This window comes from Lissotriton helveticus, chromosome 11 (assembly GCF_964261635.1).
Source record: "Lissotriton helveticus chromosome 11, aLisHel1.1, whole genome shotgun sequence".
NCBI classification, from domain to species: Eukaryota; Metazoa; Chordata; class Amphibia; order Caudata; family Salamandridae; genus Lissotriton; species Lissotriton helveticus.
In genome coordinates, this window is record NC_136072.1 from 112,182,421 (window position 1) to 112,202,770 (window position 20,350).

Here is a 20,350-nt window from a genome sequence, read left to right on the forward strand (position 1 = left end):
ATTTTATTCATGAAGGTTGATGCGCATGATCTTTGGCGAATTTTCACCACATGCGTAATCCTGTGACTTTGCTTATTTATTGTGTATATAGCGTTTTTCACAAAGTCAGTGGAGATGTCACGCTGCCCATCATGGGCTTCATTATTACTTTTTCTTTTAGGTTGTGACTAGTACTTCGATATTCGAATTCATTGTGCCTGATCTTAGGCTGACTTCATTGTGTACATTCTTGGGTATTCATGACGATATCGTTTTGTATTACTTGTAATGGCTACTTCATTTCACCACTCCAATATGGCGACCATGAATGTACTGTATAGTCCTACCTTTGTTTCTTGGATTCACATGGTGTCCTTTTAAATTCCGACGCACGCCTCGGCTCTCTGCACAACTTGACGAAGCCCCAAGGCGAAACGCGTCGTTGCTGTTGGTTTGTCCATTAAAAATCTGTGGAAACCTCCCCTGCGTGTGCCACTTTCCTTCTGGAGTGATATTCCTGGGATATTTGGAGCGCTATATATATATATATATATATATATATATATATATATATATATATATATATATATGCATAAGGATATGCAAGATTAATTGATTCCCTCCAACAAGAGACCATAAGTGGTGAGGCAGAATGATCTGAATGGACTTCCCCATCATGTATCTGCTACTGCACTGATTTCAAGGCTATGTGCCATGTTCCAAATTACAAGAATATTGTTTCGAAGTTAGGTGTGTACCTGGTAAACTGAATTCTATGTCAGGACGGAGGCTCAGCTTATGCTTTATCTTTCTCTGCTTTATTAACATATACATTTCATAGCCACCACAAAGACATATTCATAAAATCTTGAATGTATCACAAGTAAAAACATGAATAAAAAACGTCAACTCCCATAACACCAAGGGCGGTCTCCAACACCATAGTCCTTCCATAGTGTCCATAACCAATAGATAGTCCTTTCACTCTGTCTGTCCCTCCTCTTTCTTCGCAGCCAGTTAAGTCACAGATTGCCTTTATCTTCTGTTGGTGATGATTTCTCTGTATATTGTTTGTTTATTTATTATTTATTGCTATCCTGTGGTGTTATACGCTCTGCGTTGGCACGGGGACAGTTAACTGCGGCATTGATTGTGCGTGTCATCTTTTTAATTCTAGATTCCCTTCCGGCCACAGGAGCGTTTTGTGCACCTTACGTGGCCGGCACCATCTTGACTCCGGTGCTTTGGAGGCCTGCTAGGGGAACTCGCTAGTCTTGTTGCTCGCGCACCACGGTTCCTCAGAGGAGGAGCCATGCTGAAGGAGACAAGTCCCTGTGAGCCTAGTCCCCGCTGTCCTCACCTTACGCCCGGCCTCCGGGTCTGTATTCCCTTGCTATTTCAACAAAATGAAAGCCCCAGCAGGTGTCTGTATAGCGGGATCTTCCCGCGGTGACGCCTACGGGCGAGTAAATTGCACCTTTCTTCCTGGCATTTCAGCGCGCTGTGAGGCAGCTAAGCCCTGTCAGTTTTCTGAAGGTTATTGCGCGCTAAAGGTGGGTGCAAGCCTTATTGCGGTCCTTGAGGCTGTGCAATAGCAATTGCAGTACTCCGGTCTGCCATAATCTGTCGAGGTCATCCAGCTTGATAATTTTAGCGCACAGCGCCTTGAAAAAGTTGGCTAATTTATTTTTTCTCCAATTCATACTTACTAATCGAGACACAAAACGATATGTACGAGGAGGAAAAGGTCCAGGAATATCTATTGTGGGACAACGAGTTCTATGATGCTGTGGATTGCTCCATTTATTAGGGTAGTCCACAAGGGGGTTGAGCCTATGGAACAACGGCTGTCAGATAGGATTGTTCAAGAGTGCGCAAAATGAGCGCAGGCGCGTGTTGAACTCCCTACATCTCCTGCTGACCCTGCAACAGGGGAGGGCCCTCCACCTCCTAAAAAGAAGTGTTCTGAGGGGTTAGATAAGGACGCATTTGCGCGCCTTAAGAGTGCCTTTTTAGCAAAGGTGGCACCTTCCTCCCCTGCCATCCCCATGCCCCCGGCGACCAAACCCCAGGGGACTCCGGACCCGGCCTCTCCGGAGCCGGAAGAGGACTCCCAGGGGGATTCGGATGACAAGGCAGGCACCTCACGTCCATGGCACCTGGCGGTCATTCCCACTTCAGCCCCGGAGCAGGACTCTGGCATGTTGGACCCGGATGAGATTATTCACCCCCGGTCCACAGCTTGGGCCCCTGGCAACAAGGTAGCCAAGTTTGTCGTGGGTCGCCTCCGCAAGCCCCTGGAAACGGAGACTTGAGGTTGCCTAAGGGCAGAGTGCCCGAGACCAATTCTGGAGGGGAAGGTTGTCAGTGACGCTATTCATGTAGCTAGTCAGGTGGACGATAAGGGGGAGTCTAAGGCTGTCATCATGGTGCGAGTGCTTCAGGATAAAATTAAGGAGAAGGAAAATAATATGGAAAAGCCCCTGATGTGTATCTTAGAAGTCATAGGTGAAAAGTTAGACATCCTGGCCGACTCTGGCTCCCCATTCACTGTTATCACCCAAGAAAGATATGAGGCTTTATTTTCAGACAAAAAATAAGTCTAGAAGAGCCCCCGGCAACCAAACCCCAGGGGACTCCGGACCCGGCCTCTACGGAGCCCGAAGAGGACTCCCAGGGGGATTCGGATGACGAGGCAGGCACCTCACATCCATGGCACCTGGCGGTCATTCCCACTTCAGCCCCGGAGGAGGACTCTGGCATGTTGGACCTGGATGAGATTATTCACCCCTGATCCACAGCTTGGGCCCCTGGCAACAAGGTAGCCAAGTTTGTCGTGGGTCGCCTCCGCAAGCCCCTGGAAAAGGAGACTTGAGGTTGCCTGAGGGCAGAGTGCCCGAGACCCACTCTGGAGGGGAAGGTTGCCTTCACCCCGGAGTTGGATTCCAAGATGGCCACATTCCTAGCAAAATATATGAAGGATCTTCGGAAGGGAAATTATAGATCCTGGTATTTTTGCCAGGATAAGATCCTCAATGCCATTGGTCCTATGACCAAAATATTAGACATGGCAGAGGAGGCTAAGGTGTCAGGGTCCCCTCTCACTCCCGAGGTGCTATCAAACTGGGCTCAACTGGCTATTATTTTTATGGACAACGCAAACTGTGCCCTGTCAACAGAGCGTCACAGCTCATTGTTGATTAAACTAGATTCCAAGCTCGGAGACTCGGCCTCCTTGGAGGCGGGTGCAATTGCACAGGGGGGCCTCTTCAGAGATCCTTTTGTGAAAGAGTTAGGTACATTTCTAGCAACTGGAAAAACAATAGAGTGGTGCACTACCATTGTTTTTCCAGTTTTGTTTCCCGAGCAGGCGGGTTGCATCCCTCAATGGCGGATGCAGGAGCAGTCTGTGCACACCACTCATTCAATTAATATTTAGACTACACTTTGGGTGACTATACTGAGGCTTGTGCGGCACTTGGAGTCCGCCGTTGGATCTTTGTTTACACTAAATTTGTAGCAACATTTACCTCTTTGGATAAGGCCCAATCCAATATCAAGAGGGTCTTCAACCCGTGGGTTTTCCATGGGGCCAGCTGAGGTAGGGGCTGCTCAGTCGGCTGTGGCTTCCAACAAAATCCCCACAGGGGACAAGGCTCCAGTCACGTACAATATAATACCAGGGCAAACTACACCAACTTTTATCCAACAAGAGGCCAGCGTTTCAAGGGCCACGGAGAATTCAACAACAATGCCAGAGGCGGTATTACCGGCGGTAAGTGTTCTACCAGCGGCCCATGTCCGCATCGGGGGTCGGCTAGCGGCTTTCCTGGATGCTTGGGCGGCTATTACATCAGATTCATGGGTCTTACAAACCGTTCAAAGTTTTCATATCGAATTTTACGACCATCCTCAGCAGGAGAGTTATCCTTGTCCCATTTTCTTCACAGCTCACGATGCACAGCTGGTCAACTAGGTCTCCGCTCTGCTTCTCAAGGGGGCAGTTTGCCGATCAGCTCTGCATCTCAACGGTTTTCTAAGCAACACATTCTTAGTGGACAAATCCGATGGGGGACGTCGCCCGGTTATGAACCTCAAAGAGTTCAACGGATGGTTGGTATACCAACATTTAAAGATGGAGGGGATTCACCTCCTCTGGGACATTCTGCTCCAGTCCGACTGGATGGTGAGACTGGACTTAAAGGATGCTTACCTGGTATTTCCAATTCACCCCACTCATGGGTGATTCCTGCAGATTTGCTGGAGAGATCTGATTTACGAATTCACCGCCCTTCCATTCGGTCTTTCCTCAGCACCATGGTGTTTTACCAAGGTGCTCCATCCAGCGGTGGAATCCCTCAGGGCCTAGGGCATACGCATTATGGTGTACCTGGATGATATTCTCCTTATGGCGGAGTGTCCCCGGATGGCTGGGTCCAAACTGGGGTGGCGTAGTGGGCAGAAGAACGATGGATTTAACCCAGTTCTTTTGACTGGGGGAGAATGTTTGCATTGTCAGCATTTCGTCCATCATTTGTTTGCTGTAACACTTTTCGCCCTAAGTGGGATGGGTATGGCCAGACGTGGATCCCTTGCTCACTGTGCCACTGGATTCAAGCTAGCCTGGCTGAAGAAGGGTGACATACCCTGAAACCGGTCCCAGGGTGCTTGTTTCCGACCCAGGGAGGACCTGGCCTGGCAGTTCGGTCTGGACTGTTCCCATGAGGCACAGGGTCAAGACTGATTTGCATATGGCTGGGTCCAAACTGGGGTGGCTTAGTGGGCAAAAGAACTATGGATTTAACCCAGATCTTTTGACTGGGGGAGAATGTTTGCATTGTCAGAATTCGGTCCATCATTTGTTTGCTGTAACACCAGGATCTTATCCAAGCAGCTCCAGAAAACGGTGTCTATTCTGCAAGGGCTGGGGTTCGTCGTCAACGAAGACAAGACGGTCCTCAGTCCTTCCCAGAAGGGGGTTTTCATTGGGTTTGTGGTGGATTCAATCCCCTCGTCCTTGAGTCTACCGTCTCGGAAGATGGCCAGGATTTGGCACGAGTTGCGTCAAACCATCTCCAAAACGTATACTTCCCTCCGACAAACTGCCAGGTTGGAGGGCCTCCTTTCCTCCTCCATCCAGGCAATTTTCCCGGGACCCCTGCATTACCGGGCCCTCCAGCGACTCAAAGCATACCACCTGCGGAGAGGTTTGTCGTACGATCAGTTGGTACCACTCTCTACAAAAGCATAAGAGGAGATTGCGTGGTGGCTGACCCACATGGAGGCGTGGAACGTCCGAGCAATTTTCGATTCCGGACCGGACATCGAATCAGACGCCAGCAGATCAGGCTGGGGTGCCTGATGTGGGGATTTCTCCACCGGAGGCTTTTGGTCAATAGACAAGCAGAACCGCCACATCAACTGCCTCATGCTCCTGGCAGGTTCCTTTGCGGTTCGTCGTTAGACCAGGGACAAAGTGAAGTCATGTGTCCTCCTAAAGATGGACAACATCTCCCCGGTCCAGTACGTCAACCATTTGAGGGGTCCTCGCTCACGGACCTTAGCGAACCTGGCAAAAGATTGTTGGGGTTTCTGCTTGGCTCATCATATCTCGGTAACGGCGGAGTACCTTCCAGGCCAGGAAAATCAGATTGCGGAATGGCACTTGTGAAACCTTCACGATTCCAGTCTGAGGAAACTGGACTCTAAGGTCTTTCGTTGGTTGGAGAACCTGTAGGAGCCTTTCTCGGTGGACCTCTTCGTGTCGCGTCTAGACCACCAAGTCCCGAGATTTTTCAGTTGGAGACCGGATCCAATGGCTTCGGCCACGGACGTATTTCTCCAGGATTGGAGCCAAGAGAAGGGTTACGCATTTCCCTCATTCTCGATGATTACAAGAGCGGCGGCCCAGATTCGCCATCAGGGGGCAGAGGAAGTAATGGTGACCCTGTGTTGAAGATTGCAAGTTTGGTTTCCAGTTCTTCTGGAACTTTCTTGGGATTCACCAATCCTACTCCCCCCGTTTCCTCACCTTCTTCTAAACCCGGACAGAGTTCAGCAACATCTGGTCACCCAGGGGTTTCTTCATCTCATGGTGTGACGGCTTTCAGGCAAAGGTGGTCGCTCCCGGGCCTTTCGAGACCGGCTGAAGTTCTCCTGTCAAAAGCATGGGCAGATAGCACCACAAAATGTTATCGGTCCACCTGAACAAGATGGGTTCATTGGTGTCTTCGAAGGAATTTGGATCCTGTGGTCACAGGGATCGTTCCAAATCTGAACTTTCTGGCGGGTTTGGCGGCAGAATGTCTGGAGTATCGCTCAATCAATGCAATAAGGTCTGCAGTTTTGGCGGGTCACAGCCTAATAGATGGGGCTCCAGTGGGGGAACACCTGCAGGCTTTTGCGTGGTATCCCCCTTTCCTTTCCCCCGGAACCACACTACTCAGTCCTATGGGACGTCAATTTGATCTTGAAACTTTTTCTGTCTTGGCAACGGAATAAGTACCTTTCTTTAAAGGTAATCTTGTCCAAGCTGACAATGCTTTTATGCTTGGTCTCCTGCAGGAGAGTTTCTGATGTCCAGGAGTTGGATATTTCAGTAAGAGTTTTTTCCCTGGACGGAGTAGTGTTCACGGTGGGGCGACGCACTAAGTCTCTTACCCGGACGGTCTTGTACTCGGCTTTTCCGGATGTCACAAAATTATGAGTCATGAGCTGCCTCAAGGCATATGAAGAAATAACTCAGGAATTTCGCTTCCGGGCGAGCGTCAACTTCTTATCGCCCTGAGAAAACCACACAAGGCTGTCTCTTCCCCCACTATAGCAAGGTGGGTGAGTTGAGTCATGCAGGAAGCGGGCATCGACACAAAACAATTTGGGGCCAACTCGCCCAGGGGTGCAATGGCTTCCAAGGCTTTTTCTCTGAAGGCCCCTCTAAAGACTTGATGCGTGCAATGGATTGGTCGTTAGACTCTACCTTTAAAAGATTTTACTTCAAACCCGTATTAGAGGTCGCTCAGTTGGTGGTAAGGAAGCTTTAAACTAGCATAATCTGAGCCTCCGGTCCGGACATAGAATGAAAATGTGCCTAGCACCGTAAAGGCAAGTTTTAATTCTATTAAGAACACCCAGGCGTGGATTATCTCGCCTGGGGCACGGTCTTGTGCGAACCCACCCGTATGATGGTAAGTAACCGATTCTGCGCATTGGATTCATAGAAGAACTTGATTATGACTGGATTACCTGGACTGTGCCAACCAGAATGATGTTGTTATTGATATGATGATACCATAAATGTATTACTTAGAGTGCTCAGGGAGAACAATTTTGTTTTAGTAAGATCTACTTTTGTGGATTGAGGTGGGTTTGTATGGTAACCAAACCTTTCCCCCTTGGTAGCTCCGTGAGCAACTTGAGATTTTATACTTTCCCTAATATTTGCTGAGCGCCCTTTAGGTAACTGGTTACCAATTAGAGCATAAGTAACCGATTCATGTTTATAAGAATTACAGTCTTAGTTGGGAAAAGTAATTTATAGTTGTTTTTCTCATATGCAATTGCTCTTTTAGGAAATGTCGGTTCAAAACAGGACCAGTGATGGATTAGCGTGACTCGTGTGAAAAAAGAGGAGGGACAGACAGAGTGAAAGGACTATGTATTGGTTATGGACACTATGGAAGGACTATGGTTTTGGAGACCTTACTTGGTGTTATGGGAGTTGAAGTTTTTATTCATGTTTTTACTTGTGATGCATTCAAGATTTTCTGAATAAGTCTTTCTAGCTACTATGAAATGTATATGTTAATAAAGCGGAGAAAGACAAAGCATAATTCTCGCCTCCGTGTCCTTAATAGAATGGAAACGTACCTTTACGGAGCTAGGCAAATTTTCATTGCACTGCATATTATCTCACTTACCAAGGGTGGATGAAAAGGACCAGGAAGGCAAGGATGATGAAGGGGAGGTGCATGTGGTTGTGAGTGTCCTAGGATCCTGTGCTGTTACAGAACGTCAACTGACAGACGAAATGTGTAAAGAGGAAGACTTCAAGGATAAGATTCTTGAGTTGGTAAGAACATTTGTCAATGAGGATTGGACTTCCATCAAAACTTTACAGGCTCCTTTACAACACCATCCTCAAGTTTCCAGGGAACTGAGTGTCGGAAATAATTTGGTTTTCCATGAGGATAATTGTATTCCTCCAGAAGGAATTCATGCATTTATTCTCAAGGTTCGCCATTGTGGCCACATGTAAACGTCTGCAGAGGAAAACCTCATTAGATCACATTTCTGGTTGTTGTGCATGGATTCTGAGGCACAGCATTTTTGCGAGCGACTGTGAAGCATGTTTGAGTTGTTACAACTGTTTCAAGTGTAATACCTAGCCTATGCAGCCTGTTGACTGGCCTCAGAATTCCTGGCAGAAATTTGGCCTCAATATAGTGAGAGGCTTTAAGAGATTTGTCTTGGTACTTATCGATTACTGTTCAAAGGGCCTGAAGTAAAATTTGAGACGCCAACACTTCTATGGTTATTGACTTTTTAATTTAAGTTTTAGCAAGGTTGATTGTCCATAAACACTAGTCACCGATAATGACAAGCTGTTATCACTTGAAATTAAGGAGTTTTTATGGGTGCACGGTATAGCTCATATTACTACTGCATTATAAGACCCTCTAAGTAATGGCCAAATGGAATGTTTTAACCGTTATATCAAAGATAGCGTCCTCTTGGCCCCGTCCACACACAAAAATGTAATTGATAGTATGGGAGAGATTTATGGTTTTATAGGATTTCACTAAATTCAGCAACCGGGGTAAGGCTTTTCCTTTTATTGAAAGTTAAGCAACCTAGATCTGATTTATGCTCTGTAATAAAATTGTGATTTGCAAGAGAAGATTCTGCTTTGTCTACTCCCAGATACTCTCTGACTAAGTAAAATCCTATCAGTTAAAGCTGAAATGTGATATAACCTCAAAATTAACAAACGAAGACCGATCACCAAAAATAGCAAATGTCGGAACATGAAAAGCTTGACTAAATTTGGGCGAGGCGGTAATATGTCCAATTCTTTCATTGCCTAATGAGTAAAGTCATCTGCCAAGATTAGAACTCCTTCTTGGAGGATCATTCAGGAGTGATCATATATCTCACCTGTTCCCTAAAGGGGAGGTTGGGTTGTATATTTCCCTTCTTGATGCATACCTTGAACGTTATCTTCCTCCTTACTGTTCCCCTTCCACCCCTTCTCCTTTTTGAATTGGTCTAGCTATAGAATGCTGGGAACGTTCGGGGAGAGAGGGGGAGTTACAGTTGGGACGGTTGCGGAAGAGGCTCTCATGGCGGTGCACGCTTAACTCTGCTTATGGGATAAACTTAATTCCCTTACCCTGTAGTGATTACTACTGATCCGCAACACATACACTGAGAGGTGCCGTTAGTCACAACAATTAATTTACCATACTTTTTACGAACACAGGCCTGTGACGCATTGACAGTTTGGTATATTTCCAACCCCACACCTGCGACATTCCTGCCGCCGTGAGCACCCCTAAACAGAAATGACGAGCACAGGCCCTCGGGTACTCATTCCCCCAGCCCGCCGAGACCCTTCAGCACCCCACGCCCCCCCAGCCCCGCACGCCTGTCGCCCCCGGGGCCCGCGTCACCGCGCCCGCCGGACAGGCCGGGAGCAGCTGGGGTGTGATTTGCTGCTCTGAGGTAAAAATAGCCGGACAGGACCGGTGCCTCGGGACAGCCGCCGGCGCACTCCGCGCCTGCCAGCGAGGACACACGGCCACGCGAAAAAATGGCCGCGGACCTGGGGGAGCTGCTGGTGCCCTACATGCCCACCATCCGCGTGCCCAAGACCGGAGACTGCGTCTACCGCTCCGAGTGCGCCTACTCCTACGACTCACCGGTGAGCGCGCGAGCAGCTGGGGGCGGAAGTCAGGCAGCGCGCGCGGCGGACTTCCCCACCTCAGTAGAGCCCTCTGTGGACGCCACGCGCTGCATGCCTCCACCTTCCGCCGCCACACACGAGTTTGGGGTTCCTGTGCTAGACCCTTCTCAGGGCAGGGGACTGTCACCTCTTTCGTGCACGGTTACCTCTGCTAACACCGTCCAGCGCCCCCTTTAAAGCATACATATAGTATCCTGGATACATACAGGGTACATCCCATCCCACTCTACAACAGTCACATCTAAACATTCCCTCTAGTTGTAGCTCCATCTGTGAACTACGCCAGGCCTGATCTTCTGCACCCCACGCTCACTAATTGGTTTCAGACCACGTGTCCCAGGGCTGGGCCCTTTGCGAGACTGCAACTTAGCTTTAAAAGTGGCCCTTTAAATTAATGTAGCATGAAAGGATGCAGGGTGAAACTTCCACTCTCAACACAAGGATGGGTTTAAAAAAAAACGGCACACTATAAGGCAGGCGGGCTCTGATGAGTTTGTCCAGTGGAGCTCTGGAGAGGTGTCAGAATGAGCTGTTTTCGTTCTGAATATGTTTTGGAATTTGAGGTCGGGCAGGCTGTCAACTGAAGTTCTTGAAAACAGTCCCTTAAAGGCACAGCATTGCTCTCATAGCCTGCGTGTTGTGCCTTTTTCCTTCAACCCGTTGTTTATCCCAGATTCCCACAAAAACTAGTTATATATATACATGTATGTTGTTGAGGCAAGTTTGACTCAAATACGCTGAATCCTCTCAACTTCCTAAAAAGTGGCCTGTCGTAGCCTTTTCTGCTTTCATTAAGTTGTTGCTTTTTAAAGCCTACCATTGAAGACAAGGTATGCATGTAGATAGCTTTTTTTGTGTTACCCTGCCACCGACGCTTTTCTGGCGAGCTGTTCTTGTCATGTGTTTTGCTTGCCATGTGCTCACATTTCTTTGGCCTAGTTGGCGTGAAAGCTGTTCCGAATGGCCAGGCTTGAATTCAGAGAACTGAACAGCCTGCAATATTCCAATAATGTGTCAGAAAATAGATGCATTGATTGCCTACGTGGGCGAGTCTGTTTTTTGATGCACAGTACGTTTACTTCGTTGTAGGTGTTGTGCTTCCGTCACCACATTTTTATAAAGCAAGGAGAACTGGGATTGTAATTTAAATCTTTAGAGGCCAGCACAGAAATGAACCCTTGGCAAATAATCAGAACCTGTCTCCTGCATGTATGTATTTCTAGAACGATTTTTTGATACAGTACAGTGTTTAGGAGCTAGAAAAAGATAAATATTTTTTTAACTGTGACTCAGCGGCCTGGCGTTTTCCAGGCATGTTGGAAGACAGGTTATTTATATCCACCCACTTCAGCTCTCATGTGTCACCCGGCAATGCCCCATGTCTTGGGAAGTGCTCTGATTATCAGGGGCCTAATTGTGGCCGGGACGCAGGAGTTTGTTTTTATAGCTCGGCTCTGTCGAAGACCAGGAAGTGACAGCTGAAGTTTGAGTGATGGTCATAACACCTGCGGGATTCACTGTACACAATGGGTTGCAGACATCTTGGCTTTCAAGGAATGATTTGTGGCTGCCTGTCTCCTGCCTGTTTCTTACCTGTCCAAAATCACCATACAACAAAAAATAAATGAAAGCATGAACATTTACGAGACTAGTATGTGCTTACAAAGATCTTATATTCTTTCGTCTTTAGGTTTATTTTTTGCAAAATGATGACTCTTCAGCGAATTATAATGCCACCACCACTTCAGCTAGTTTCCCTTTAAATTACTGTGGTCCAAGAACGCTTCTGTTCCCTATGCCAGTGTGCAGGCTAGTACCAGATACAATGAAGCTCTGACAAAACCAATAGTAGATACTGCTTTTGGAAAGCAGGTGAAGTTTGAATGTGTGAAAGGGGCAGAAATTAGCGTTTTGGTCCTTTTTATTTTATTCTCATAAGATACACTTGAAGTCGGTAGTATTTGAGTGTACCTGGTGAACATTTGTTTTCTATGTGTTTGTTATCCCCATACTCCAATGGTTTAATCTAGTGGTATGTATGATGGCCTTCTAATATGTGAAATAAGTTATTTCTGCAGTAATAATTTGTTGTAACCATTACTATGTACTGTGATTTTCTGATGGTATCTGATCCTCTTACTTAAGCAGAGCCCAATGGCAAACAGTTCGCTGGAAAATATGACCCCATGTACATAAATGCTTTTCGTTATTCAGCAGTTGGTGTGTGCAGCATATTAAATATTGCCATTACAACTACACTGATCGTGTTTTGCAAGGGGGATTGTAAACCAGCCTAGAGACAAGCCTTCATTTTGTTAAATTATTCCTCATTTTCACATTTTCTGAAAACGTGTATCAGTCTTTCCACAGATGGTTTTATTCCATGCCCCCTGCTGCTTTTCATGGTTAATTTCATTTAGTTGTTGCCTGGAAAAGATACAACCTTTTAACATGCATTGGCAATACCAGTAGGTCTGGCTTTAAAAGAATGCTCTATGGTAATGTGAGGCATTACGAATAATTAGTATAGGAATTAATATGCATTTGTGTGGAAGCAAATAACTGTAGAATATTAGAGTAGGTTAAAAGGTTAATGACTGCCCTCCTCCCATCTGTGCTGCTACCATAGAAAGACAAACACTATAAATTATCTAGTTATCTAAGACACTTTTATAGAATTACCATGCCATGTGTATGACCCTGAAAGTTCAATCTCAGCCAGTTAGACAAATAAATAAAACGATGACAGCAGCTTGGAGGGCAAGTACTCTTTTTTTTTTTGTTGGAGTACACAACTTCTGCCCAATCAAAATATGTACTCCTGGCTCCCAACGTGTGGACGGAGCCAAAGCCTCTTCAGTGATGTTCACATAATTGTCTGACGACAGCTGCGCTGTCCAGACAGACCATAAAAACGGTTGAGACATACAGAACAGAGGGTAGATAGAGGAAGAGACTCTTATATGTACATACAACAATTTCTTAAGCCCTTGACTACCAGGTGCCTGTATACACCCAGTTAGACAATGTCACAAATGTACAAATATTGGATAGACCCTTCACTTCACATGTGTGCTTCCTGCCCTAGTCTTGTCTCTTTCCTCAGAGTCCCACAAAGTTGGTTTTATATTGGCTAATACTCTGGAACATGGGTGTAATCCACCTTTCTTGTCCTTAATGCTATTATTGTAGGAAACCATTCGTGTATGCTTGTATTTGGCCACATAGTCTTGCACAAAGCCTGTCTTTGTATGCTGTTCTTGCTTGCTGTAATAGAAATCAAGGGTTGAATATATTTGTCTGTGGCATTCCAAATGTCAAATGACAGCATTCATTGTTGCCATAGTAGAAATTAAGGGTTGAATATATTTTTCTGTGGCATTCCAAATGGCAGCATTCATTGTTGCCATATATCCTTGGGGGTAGTCTGTGTTGATTGTTTAAAAGTAAAAGCGCAGTGATAAAACTCGCTTCTGGTTAGAACCTGAATCAAGGAAATATTAAAGACCAATGTAATTTACTTTGAGTAGCATTAACCAGCTACCTATGCCTTTTGATTTTAATCAATTCAAATTAGTTTATTAATTTAATAGAAAAGGCATACAATAATACAATATGGTGATACAATCAAAGGGTAGGATGTGTGGATTACACATGAAATGTCGTTGATTTACATACAGTAGTTATAACGATGTAGATGATCATTGACTATATGAGATCAATTCAGGTTCAGAAAGGTTACAATCTAAACAGTGCCCTTTCAGTGTGCACGCTGGTGGCACAACAATACTATAAATTGTCTGAATTGGAATTGATAGATACATTCCTTTCAAAGACAATACGACAACATTTGAATCGCTTGTACACCAAAAAATGGCAAACCTGAACAGAAGTCGGGAAAGGAAGGCGGGGAAAATATCTGCTTCATAGCCATCATTAAGAAGAATTGAGGAAAAGACCCAGTTATATGTTGAACTACAAGACCTTGGGTAGTTAGTGCAATGTATTTATCCAGGGATTGCCATAATGTGAAGAGATTGGAGGTGCAGATATAGTATTATGTTGCAACGTGTGTGCAACTCAAAGGTATGAAACCGAAGCACACCATGTGTGATATGACTGATAATTGAAGGATTTCCATTTTGAGAGGATAACTTTAACTGCAGTGGTTAGGAGTAGGTTGAGAGCGCCATATCATTGGCACTTAGGGCCAGTGGAGTCAGTGAAGCCCAGGGACCCATTGTTACCACAGAGAAGGATAGGCTTATAGGTGTATTAAAGATCACTGACAGATGGTTTTGGATTGGTAACCAGTATGAGTATAGCCACTGGCAAACAAAAAACACATGTTGATGTGAGCCCAATTCCTAGTTCCAGTTCCAGCATTTATCTTATTCTCATAGTTTCAATTTATACAAACGGGCTGGGGTCCAATGTAAGAGATTCATCATCAAAAATTTAGATTGAATAAGAGATGGGGCATTTTTATTGCTCAAGGAGCATTTGGCAATCTTATGCCAGGAGTCAGGTGATATGTGTTCATAAATCCCCCTCTCAAAATGTTTCTCCCATTTGGTGCAAATAAATGAATCTTGTGAAGGTTGTGGGTCAGAGAGGAACTTATAGATTTTGGAGGCAACATGTCCAGAGCCTTGCCAAAGGGCAATATACCTAAGTAGGGTCGTTTTTTAGCAAGATTAAGTTTGGCGAAATCTATAAAAGTCCAAATTGGAGATGTTAAACTTCTTAGCTAGGGATGAAAAGGGAGGCGGGTCATTGTTGTTATCATAAAGGCCTCTTATTAACCTGACGCCTTTAGAGGCCCTTACAGTTGCAATGGTCGGAGCAACTTTAGTGTTAACTTTTGGATTAGACCATATGGATACCCAACTTTAGTAAAGGATGAGTTCCGGGAGACGTTTTTCTATCAGTTTCAGCGCACTTGCCGTATTGGTAAGAATGCGGTGAGAGTGTGGTGGGGTGAATTTTGACATTGTAATAAGGAAGGATTTGCCAAAAGGGGAACATACCTCAGATTCAATATGTATTCATGGAGGTGTGTTTTGAGAGTCGGGAAGAAACCAGACAATGCCTTGGGTAGCTAGAAAAGTTGACTGGTACAAGTTCCAGTTCAGAAGATTACACCCCCTCGTGTCACTGTCTTTCTGAGGTATTTGTAGGCGATCCTCGCTCTCTTATCACTTAAAAAAAACCTGGAGGTGGGTTTATCCAAATTCCTGGAAAATGGAGGGGGAGAGTTTAAGAGGAAGTATGAATGACAACAAAGTGTCCTAATTTTGAGTGTTTGGAGCTTACTCCAACTGGGCTGGAACAGCTCTGGGCATCCTCTTTAGATCATAAAACCTTCAATAAACTGGCAAAGAAATCTATCAAACACCAGTCGTGGGTACAAGATAAAACAGTTTTTCTAAAAAGAACGCATGCTTGGATGACTCTGAACTCTTATTCGGCAAAAGCTCCTCAAAACTATTTAGGTTTGGGCTATGCCAAAAAGACAAAAATGTGTTTTTTAAAATACAGACTAGGGCTGCTGCCCTGCACCCAGCACTTCCCACACTGGTTGAAAAAGAAAGCAGGACAGTCTTGCCGGCTATGTGGTCATATACAAGAAGATATGGTTCACTTAGTGTGCTCTTGCGAGAAATTGCAAGAGGAGAGGAAACTTCTTTTAAAACAACACTTCATTCGGCTTGGGTTACGTACACGAAGGAACGCAGTAATAACCTGCTTTTCATCTCAGGACCCTCAATTGAGCGTTGGCCTTGTAAAATTCTTAAAGGCTGTTGAGAAAAAAATGCCGGGGCCAGAATCTTGATTTTATTTGGTTCCAACTTGCCTTGCAACACAATCATGTTTAATTTTAGATATTGAGTGATAATTGAAAGGCTGATATGATTGTATATTTATGATGAGCAGAGCTTAAATGATCATACCATGATGGTTTTATATATATGTGATTTTATATTGTGTATTAATCTTATAATTTGTACTGTACCGCATTGGTTTTAATTAACTGTGCAAATAAATTATTATTATTATTACTCCACCAGGAAATATATTTGGGTGACAAGGCATTTAGGAGGTCGAGAACACTGGCAATAGTGTGTGATTCGTTAACAAGTAATGTGTCAGTGAGATTTTTACAGAACCAGATCCTCAAATATTTAAGACTTGTGGAGACCTGAGTCGCCTAAATGGGAAGAAGGAAGGCAGAGAGGGTTCAAATGAAATACCTCTGATTTGTCTTTATTCAAGTATGCAAAAGACTGTGTAATTTAGACTCCTGTCTGAATAGGAATGCCACACCCACTGCCCCCTGAAAAAAGCAGACTATTTTTTTGATATTACTACTTTAGGACTAACTGTTAGCTGCTTTTAAAGACAGTGTTTGCTGGATCTAAGTTCATATGAATGAATGGTCCATTGGTTAACTTCTTAGCATTATTTTATCTTCAAACTAGAGCAAGCAGTACCCCACCCTTTTGCATTAGCACTGAAAGGAAGTAGGAAATAGATGAGAAAAACCAGTGAGTGTCCCAAAGCACATTTTTGGCAATACTATTTTGGTTTCCCCTTGTGATTGCCAGCTTTCCCAAAAAATAGTACATGCCATTTGTTCATGTTTTAAGATTCTGTAAGGGCAGGGATCTGATACTTATATAGGAATTTATGTTAAATACTCAGTACATATTTTAATCAAGGCTTTCCTGTCTGTGTTTTCTTTAATTATCGAACAGACACAATTTAGGGAGACTAGAACACACTTGAATATGTTTTATTCTTCTATGTTCTGGTAAGGGGAAAATAGGAGCTTTAAGTCATTTCCCAAATTTGTTTTACAGGTCTGAACAGTATATTCTGGTCATGCCTGTAAGAAACAGCCAAGTGGCAACCCTACTTCCCCTGTCAAAAGATAGTTTGGTCGCAATGAGGGAGGTTTGTGATCAGACAATCCAAACATTCAACTTCCTATTTTGTTCTTTTAGTGACAATGTGTGACATCTGGGTACTGGATGAGTGCTGCTCTGATACCAAAGCATTTACAGCCAGATTCATGAAGGAAAAATCGTCTCGCAAAGGGACAGATTCTGCGAATCTGGCCCTTTGCGAGCGCTTTTTAGGTCTCGCGACCTATCGATGCGCGCATTCGCATCGAGCGGAGCGAGAATTCAAGTGGCGAAAACATCATGAAACCACCAGCTTTTTGCTGGCGTTTTCATGCAGTTCATGTGAACCACATGAGCAACATGCACGCGCATTCACGGCCAGGGCTTCTCCTCCCCTAATTATTCATGGCCGGCCGCAGGCCGGCCGTACTTTCATTTTCCCGCTTCTCCTCCCCTAATCATTCATTCCCGGCCGCTCACAGCACATCAAAGGGCTTCGCCCAGCGTGCGCTCTGCATTCTCTCTTCTATCAACAATATTCCCTCCCGTGCTTCCCCACGTACAGCTATTAACTGCATCCGTTTCTATCTCTCGCACTCCCACGTTTTTTCTTGAGTTTATCCCTCTCTTTCTCGCGCCTCATCTCTTTCTTTTCCCACTCTTTCTTCATTTCCCTCCCTCTCTTGCCTCCTGACTTTCCTTCTCCATGCTCTTTCCTTCGCAACCCCACTCTTGTTACTTTTCCCTTCTACCCTTCTCTAGCTGTCTCCTTAACGTCATTGTGTTTGTTTTTTTATAATTAAGGCAAGCGGCCCCTTCTCAAACAGAATACTTTAAAAAACGCCGGACTTAAAAGCGACTCGCAGCAGGCGTGCATTAGTGGCCGAAGGACAGACTTGTTTTACAATCCGATTCTCTCAGACTTTTTCCTGTCTCAGTTCAGCATCGACCCCCTCATGGTTAACGAAAAATCTCCCGTTTTCACACACACCATACAAGAGCTCCATAGGTCACAGGCCGACCTCTACCTTCCGATACCAGTAGTGTGGGCGAGCCGTCTCTAGCTTAACTGCTCCACTGCACAACCGCCGTGAACAACATCAATACGAGCATCAGATGTTTTTACATACTTTGTATATGCTAATACACGCTGCAGGGCAAGCGTGGTCACTTGACTCTTTGAGTGTTTTGAATGCACCAAAGTTCGTAACCCAACTGCTCAGTGCTTTTCTCCGCACAACTTCAGACCAAGCAGCAGACAGCCAGCTGACACCGAAGTTCGCAGTTCATAGTTCTTCTTCGTAATCTCAACAAAGCCCCTCAAACCGACTTCATACTTTTGGCTGTCGGGTTGTCAGTTTGTCAGTCGGTTTCAACATACCTTTTGAGCGCCGCTTGAATAAAACTTCAGATATTCTTTTCCAATGCCATTTAACCGCTAGGCTGCTTTCAGGCTTCTCTCAGACTTTTTCGGTGCTCTCAGACAAGATCAGATCACCTTGAAAACTGCACCAAATCATCCGTATTGCATCTGCAACGGGTCTGCAACCCCAGACAGGCAGAGAGGTCAGGGCTATATTTTTTAACAAGCATTGGCATTGCCAATAGGTCTCGCTTGTGGGACCTTAGAAGTATTTAGTTTTGCAGCACAATATCCTTGTTGCATAATCGGATATTGTGCTGCAAAACTAAATACTTATAAGGTCCCACAAGCGAGACCTATTGGCAATGCCAATGCTTGTTTTGCATTTGGGATTCATCATCCTAAATGCAAAATTCGCAAATCGCTAAATTGCGAAGAATTGCATTTAAGGAATCTCTATTTGAGATTCCTTAAATGTAATTCATGAACTATTTTAGAATTGCGAAATCGCAATTTTTGGCCGCTATTTACCACGAAGTCTGACTTCGTGGTAAATAGCGAAAACTTAGAAAAATGCACTTTAGTGCATTTTTCTAAGTTGGATGTTACACACACACATGTCCTTTGGACATGTGTGTGCGCAACACCAGTGTATATCACCATTTCAGAGGTGCTACAGGGTGTCCTTTGGACACCCTGGCACCCTTGAAGTTGAAGTTTAAACTATGTTCTGGTAAGGGGAAAATAGGAGCTTTAAGTCTTTTCCCAAATTTGTTTTACTGGCCTGAACAGTATATTCTGGTCATGCCTGTAAGAAACAGCCAAGTGACAACCCTACTTCCCCTGTCGTAAGATAGTTTGGTCGCAATGAGGGAGGTTTGTGATCAGACAATCCAAACATTCAACTTCCTATTTTGTTCTTTTAGTGACAATGTGTGACATCTGGGTACTGGATGAGTGCTGCTCTGATACCAAAGCATTTACAGCCAGATTCATTCCATCGTCTCGCAAAGGGACAGATTCTGCGAATCTGGCCCTTTGCGAGTGCTTTTTTTTGCATTTGGGATTCATCATCCCAAATGCAAAATTCGCAAATTCTAAAATCGCTAAATTGCGAAGAATTGCATTTAAGGAATCTCTATTTGAGATTCCTTAAATGCAATTCATGAACCATTTTAGAATTGCGAAATCGCAATTTTTGGCCGCTATTTACCGCGAAGTCTGACTTCGTGGTAAATAGCGAAAACTTAGAAAAATGCACTTTAGTGTATTTTTCTAAGTTGGATGTTACACACACACATGTCCTTTGGACATGTGTGTGCGCAACACCAGTGTAAATCACCATTTCAGAGGTGCTACAGGGTGTCCTTTGGACACCCTGGCACCCTTGAAATCGCTTCCTTATTTGCGTTTCGCTAATTGCTAATCGCAAATAAGGATTGACTCCCCATTCATTCCTATGGGCCTTTGGCCCATAGGAATGAATGGGAAGTCATTCCTTATTTGCGATTAGCAAGAATCGCAAATAAGGAAGATGTAAAAATCGCTATAAATTTTGCGATTTCTACATGCATCCCGTTTTGCGAGTCTTTAATAGCGATTCCTTAATAATCGCTATTAAGGACTCGCAAAAGAGGAGCATGATGAATCTGGGGGCTTGTGTCTTGAGGTGGGTATAGAAAATAATTCTGTTGCAGTGACTTGCAAAGATCAAGGCACAAGAGCTTAAAAAAAATTAGACTACAACCACAATGAACCACAGTTTTGAGAACCAATTCTGGGACTCCTTGGTTGCAAAACATACAAAGAGTTATTTAACCAAGACCTCTACTTTAAGGAAATCCGTTTCAACATATGAACAATGTCTAGATCTATTGTTTCAGAACTTTCTAGATCTCTTTATCTCAAATTAAGAAATAGAATTTTCCCGCTGAATTATTTAAGCCACCAATGGGGTCTAGCAATTACTCACCATTGTCCCATCTATACCACTGTGAAAGTGATAAGCTGTGCTTACTCTTCTGCCCATACTCCTCCACCTTAGGCCACATTGGCTTAAACCTCTACTAAAGACCATGGGTATGCAGAAAGCAGAGTCTGCTTCAGCTCTGGTTAAGCTCGAGAACTCCTAGTCGGTAG

The 20,350-nt window shown here is 44.6% G+C and overlaps 1 protein-coding gene across 1 annotated transcript in view; it reads left to right on the top strand.

The window, feature by feature from the left end:
• Positions 1 to 9,704: 9,704 nt before the first annotated feature.
• Positions 9,705 to 20,350, top strand: part of USP13 (ubiquitin specific peptidase 13) — a 425,163-nt gene continuing 414,517 nt past the window's right edge. Inside the window, exon 1 of the mRNA XM_078667087.1 lies at positions 9,705 to 9,898. Coding sequence (XP_078523213.1) covers positions 9,788 to 9,898 — 111 coding nt within the window. The 5' untranslated portion in view covers positions 9,705 to 9,787. The remainder of the gene's footprint in view (positions 9,899 to 20,350) is intronic.